Source organism: Sturnira hondurensis, unplaced genomic scaffold, assembly GCF_014824575.4.
Source record: "Sturnira hondurensis isolate 20B ecotype Veracruz unplaced genomic scaffold, ASM1482457v3 Scaffold0001221, whole genome shotgun sequence".
NCBI lineage: Eukaryota > Metazoa > Chordata > Mammalia > Chiroptera > Phyllostomidae > Sturnira > Sturnira hondurensis.
The window spans coordinates 2,299,365-2,305,364 of NW_028073852.1; the positions used below are offsets into that span (position 1 = coordinate 2,299,365).

General features: G+C 60.4%; 1 protein-coding gene across 1 annotated transcript in view; it reads left to right on the forward strand.

Moving 5' to 3' along the window:
* Positions 1-5,757, forward strand: part of TIMP2 (TIMP metallopeptidase inhibitor 2) — a 39,384-nt gene extending 33,627 nt beyond the window's left edge. Inside the window, exons 4-5 of the mRNA XM_037064299.1 lie at positions 1,675-1,799; positions 2,985-5,757. Coding sequence (XP_036920194.1) covers positions 1,675-1,799; positions 2,985-3,182 — 323 coding nt within the window. The 3' untranslated portion in view covers positions 3,183-5,757. The remainder of the gene's footprint in view (positions 1-1,674; positions 1,800-2,984) is intronic.
* Positions 5,758-6,000: the final 243 nt, after the last annotated feature.

Here is a 6,000-nt window from a genome sequence, read left to right on the forward strand (position 1 = left end):
GCTGTAACAGATACCCTCGTCCCGCACGCCCAGGCAGGTGTTAGTTCCCTGTCCCGTGAGGGGTCTCCTTTTCACGCTCTGAGACGCCCCCGCACCTGCACACGACCTCCAGAGGTCACGTTAGCCCCGCGAGCAGACGGTTGAAAGGATGCGGTTTGTGCTCCACGTCCTCGCCCTGCCTTTGCCTCCTGTCTGCCGAAGCTTGAATTGGTGGTGAAAAGCTCAAAATGGAGAACGGAGATAATGAAGCAAATTGTCGGACCAGATGCCACAGTCGCTGTCAGGGAACTTTTATGGAGCAATTACTATGTGCGAGGAGCTGTGGCTAGCAAAGGACTAAGACACAGCCGGGAGCCTGTACTTAGGATGTGGCGAGGGGGCAAGATGTGTGAGAAGGACAAGGGCCCACGGGCTGTGGGCACTGAGGCCGGCCCAGGAGACCGTAGCCGTGACTCTGGGAGTTAGGGAAGCAGAGCCGGCGGCGGGGGTGGGGCGGTGCGCAGCGCACTGCAGGTAGGAAGTACCGGAGGGGACCAGGGCGGAGGGTGAGTTACTGCCATCTGCCCGGTGGTGCGCCTTCCACAGATGCCCTGAACTCACAGGAAATGGCTACAGGTCTAGGGGGAAAAGTCAAATATCTAATTTGGAAGTGTGAAGGCCACCGAATGCTTCTCTTTTTCAGTTGTTAGGGCGCAGAATCACTGCTGTAGGAGTCGTCCTGCTTCTCGGTCCATTTCCTCTCCTGACATGTCATACAGAGTCCGAATGGATTCAAGGAGAGACAGAGTTCTCAAAACTAAGGACCCGTGAAAACAGAGCACGAGTGTGAGAGAGAGAGAGCTTCCCGCCCTCTGCCCAGCGCAGGGGGTCAGGCCACCGTGCTTCCGCCTGCACGGGCCTCTGCGAGCAGTCACGGGAAACCCCGGAACTCCAAGTCCCACATCCAGTGGAGGAAAAGCTTGTGAACAAAGAGTTGCTGAACGATAAAACAGGAGACAGTACACCCTGCCCACCCGTGACGTGACCTTTCACATCAGTACGTGGGTGGGAGAGAAGGTGGGAGGGAAATGTATCACCACCTCAGCTACGTAAGGGAGTGGGCGGTGTCTGCTCTTCAGTTCTCGCGCCTCTTCTAAGTGTCCTGCAGGGAGCCCGCCTTCTTCCACACGCAGAATAAGGAATCCGTGGCATCTTCGTCAGCTCGGGCTGCTGCGATAAATACTATAGCCCGGGCAGCTTACACACAGACGTTGTTCCCTCGCAGTCCTGGAGGCTGGAAGTCAAGGTCAGGGTGTTGGCAGGGTTGGTTTCCCCTGAGGCCTCTCTCCTTGGTGTGTAGACAGCTGTTCTCTCCCCGTGTCCCCACAGGGTCATCCTTCTGTGTGTGCCTGTGTCCTGGTCGGCTCTTAAGGCCTGGATTTGGTCCTGTCTGTGTGACTTTATTTTAACAAATTTGCCTCTTTAAAGGCCTGTCCCTACACACTGTCATCACCTCCTGAGCTGCCGGGGCCAGGGCTCCACCCTGCGAATCTGGGGGACACAACCTGGCCCTAGCACCCGGTGTCGTTGGAACCAAACCTCCCATGCCCGAGCGGCACCTGGTGCAGCAGGCCAGCAGGAGCATGAAGGTAGCCAGGACCCACCCTGAGCTCGGGAATCCCTGTCTCTCCTCAGGAAAGGCCGAGGGGGATGGCAAGATGCACGTCACCCTTTGTGACTTCATCGTGCCCTGGGACACCCTGAGCACCACCCAGAAGAAGAGCCTGAACCACAGGTACCAGATGGGCTGTGAGTGCAAGGTAAGCCGCCCTCCTTCTGGGCTTCACCCCGTCCCCGCTGCCTCTGGGTGGGCTGCAGAGTTCGGTGCCCGGCTCTGTGGGGCCACTCAATACACAGGGGCCCAACTCAGCCCGGGCTGTCTGGTGGGGGCAGAGCCCCGGGCCCCGTCTGGGCAGGGGCCCCGTCTGGGCAGGGGCCCAGGGCTTCTAGGAAGGGGAGCCCTCTTGTGGAAGGACTTTGTGGGGAGACTGTGGCCGTGCGCACTTCCCACGCCAGTGCAGGGTAAAGCCTGTGCTGGGTAAGAGTCCATGTGTTACCCTCTAGCCAGCGCCCTGGCCCCTTCCTTGTGAAGGGGTCCTCTGTGAAGGGTCCTTGTGAAGGTGGGGCCTGTGTGCCGAGAACGCCAGGAACCCCAGGCCCCGTCTTACAGAGCTCTTAGAAGCAGCCCGGTAAGGGTGTCATCAGCCCTTGTGTACACATGGGAGGTGAGCCGACTTGGCGTCCCCACCCTGCCTATCCCAGGACATGCTGCTGGGTGCCGGGCGCCCCCCTGCCTCACCGCAGCGCGTGAGCGAGGGTCTGGGAGGCCCTGGGCGAGGCCGGTGGTGCTCAGCACTAAGGGTGTGGCCCTCCGCCCGTCCCCAGCCCAGCCCTTCGCTCATTGGAGACGGGATACTGACCTACAGCCCCACGTACGCTGAGCAGACATATGCTGAGCAGACGCCTCTGCGCCCAACACCAAATCAAAAACAAGCTCTTCACGTGGGCTTGGAGCTTCCCTCCTCCTGTAGACCCAGCTTCCTCAGCCCAAATGCTGCTTCCTGACCCCGCCGCCCCAGCCCAAGTGGCCTTGGGAGGGAGCGGGACGCAGCTTATCCTTCCCTGCCAGCTCTCTGCAGGAAACTCGGGCCCTTTGTGCTGATCCCTACTCTCACTCCGGGAGGGTGGGCGGGGCCACATCACTTGCTGTGCTCCGAGAAGGTAGACCAGAAGGCCCGCAGTGGAGCAGCGCCTGCAGTGGCCGGGGGCGCACAGGGTGTCCTGGTTTCCACTCCGTGCCCTCCCGGCTCCCCCTGCCGCCCTCCTGTGGTCATCCACTCAACAAAGTGCCTTTGGCCGCCCGTGCCGGTGCTTTGCTGGGTCCGGGGCGTGCCCCCTCGTGGCCCCGGTCCCCACTGAGCCCCGCTGCACACCCCTCTCCCCAGATCACACGCTGCCCCATGATCCCCTGCTACATCTCCTCCCTGGACGAGTGCCTGTGGATGGACTGGGTCACGGAGAAGAGCATCAGTGGGCACCAGGCCAAGTTCTTCGCCTGCATCAAGAGGAACGACGGCTCCTGTGCGTGGTACCGCGGGGCGGCGCCGCCCAAGCAGGAGTTCCTGGACATCGAGGACCCGTAGGCGCGCCACGGCGCCCCGCGCGGCCGACTGAAGAGCCTCCGAGAGTGCAGACTGGTCCAGCTCTGACACCCCCTCCTGGAAATAGCATGAATAAAGCGGTCCTCCCAGCGGGTCTAAGTCAGTGTCGTCTCCGCCCCGCCCTGTTCCCTGCACACTCCGCTGTGGCCCCAGAGGGACAGGCCCGTCCTGCACGGTGGCGCCAGCCGGGGCTCCGAGCATCTCAGTCTCGGTCCCGGGCTGCGGGCAGGGCCAGGACGAGGGCTTCCTCCCAGGCCCGGCCTTGGCACTGCACCAACTCTGGGGCGGGCGGCACTTCGTGGGCACCCCCATACCCTGGCCTGGGCAGGGCAGAGCCTGGGGATGTGCATTTTGCAGAAACTCGAGGGTCATTGCAAGACTGTGTAGCAGGCCTACCAGGCCCCTTCATCTTGACAGGGGCATGTCCCTCGTTTCCTGCAGTGTCCACACCACTGGCCCTAGGGTGCCCGTCCCCCGCCCCTGGCACCCCTGGGCTGACCGGACTCCACACCTGCGACTCCTGTGCCCCAGGAGCAGCTTGTTCCCCAGGGAGCCCCAGTGACTCTTGCTCATCCACAGAATCCAGGGGGCACCTCCCTCTGGGATGTCACCACTCCCACTGCAGCCGAGTCATTGCAGCCCCCACCCCGCCCACACACACATTCCCCAACCCTTAGGGGGACAGGTGCTCTGGGGCACAAGTGGCTGCCCTTGCAGCTTAGTCTTGAGCTCCCGAAGTCACTCCTGCTCCTGCTCCCTCGCCCTGGCATTGATGCTGAGACCAGGCTTTGCAGGGCAGAGCGTGTGGCCTCTGTGCGTGCCCTGGGGACTTCAAAAGCCGGGTCCTGCTGTGCCCCCCCCCCCCAGACTGGCAGTCCCTGGGCCTGGGTTTCCAGGCGGGAAGTTAGCTAAGTGTCCTGTGAAGTCCCACCCAGGGAGGGACGAATTTCGGCACAGGTGGCTTCGGTGAAATTCCTTTCCTCCTGGGCCCCCAGGACGCGGTTGTTGGCTTTAAGAGGCATCCGTCTCATTTTGCTAAAGATGGCTTCTGAGACGGCGCACGGACCCGCCCCGCAGGTGCACTGGCCTCTGCTGGTGGCCCTCACCACACCAAGATGTCTCCGTTAAGAAACCTCTTTCCTAGGGAGCTTGGGGACCTTTCTGTTGCCCGAGAGCAATTTTCGGCTGCTGGCAACGTTGGGGTTAAGATAGGCAGAGACTGCTCAGTAAGAACAGAGTTTGAATCTCCTTTTCAATCCTCCTTGTAAGGCCCAGCTGTTTGGAGTGTGTGGTGACTATCAGGCACACACACACATGTGCGTGCACACACAGGCACCACTAAACGGAGGCCGGCCTGCTGGCCTATGAGGGTACCCCCGCAAACCGCTTCCAAAGTCACTGCCCTCCAAGCCTGCCCTCTTCTGCAGGGACCCCGGGGCGCCTGCAAGACCCCTGACCCCCAAGTGGTATGCAGCCCTGTGCCCAGCTGGGACCTGGTCAGTGTAGACCCTGATGACTTCCCTTCCCAGGGCAGACGAGAAGAGCCAGGGACCAGCCCACGTTCTAGGGCGCAGGCATCTGCCATGCGCAGTGGTAGGAAGTCTGTGAAGTGTGGTTGGGGCCAGACCGCGCGGCTGCAGTGTGAGCAGGACACCGGCCCTCGGAGTGCTCCGGCCGCCCCTCCCGTCGGCTTCCTGTATGGTGTTATCCAAAATGTAACATTTACTCCTGTTTCTGCTGATGTTTCCGATGCTTCGGTTGGTCTCTGACATCAGTTGTAATCATACTTGTGCTGTGTCTTTTATTACCCTCGGTAGGTGATAGACTTGCACTTTCCTTTCGCGGTTCCTGCCGGTGGCAGCCTGGGCCCCAGCGTGGAAAGTGTGGCATGGCCCCAGCCTAGGGCGGCGGTTCCTCCAGCTCTTGCCCTGAGTTCTTTTGAGTGATTGTTGCTGTTTCCGCCTCCCATCTCTTCTCTGGTTCAAGGTATCGCAGAGAAAAGGACCTCGAGGTCTGGTTCTGAAAGACGGCCTTTGTAATTTAATCCACACACATTGGTCTGTTAGCCAGGCTGAGCAGGAAAAAGCCGCGAGGAAGCGCCCAGGGGCGGCCGAGGGACAAGGCCAGTGGGACCCCCATCGCCGTGCACAGCCGCGGTGTCCATGTGGTGGAAGAAGGCTCTGCACGCGGCGTTGTGAATTTACGTTAGACACTGAGTGCGCTTCTCTTCCCTCCCTCCGTTGTCTTTACGCAAGCGACTGGAGATATTTACAATCAAGTTTACATTGTAGTTATTTTCAAACCTTTGCTTTATAAGTAATAAGAAATGCCAGGGCTTGCTGCCATAATTTAAAGCTTTGTGGGTTTTGTTTGTTTTGTTTGGATTTTTAAAAATCTGGGGCGATGTGTTTTTGCTGGAACACCAAGTCTGAGACCTCCCTGTGCTGGGAACCGTGCGAGACGCTCAGCGTCGACAAGCAGACTGCGCATGTCTCTGATGCTTTGTATCATTCTGGAGCAGTCGCTCGGTCAGTGGACAATAAACAGTATTACCGAACAGCCTTGGCCCTCGCTGTGTGGCTGCGTCCGTTGTCCAGGGCCCCTGCTTTCTAGTGGAACCTCTACGCGAGGAGGCTCCGCCCTGGGGGAGGGGCAGGGAAGCGCTCCGCCCCCGAGAGGGCCTGGCCTGGGAATCCGAGGCCAGCGCAGGGTGTGGCGGAGACAGGCAGGCGGTGTGAACAGGACTTTCCTAAACTGGCAGACGATAGCATGGGGAGGGGCCCTTTTCATTCTGCGCGCG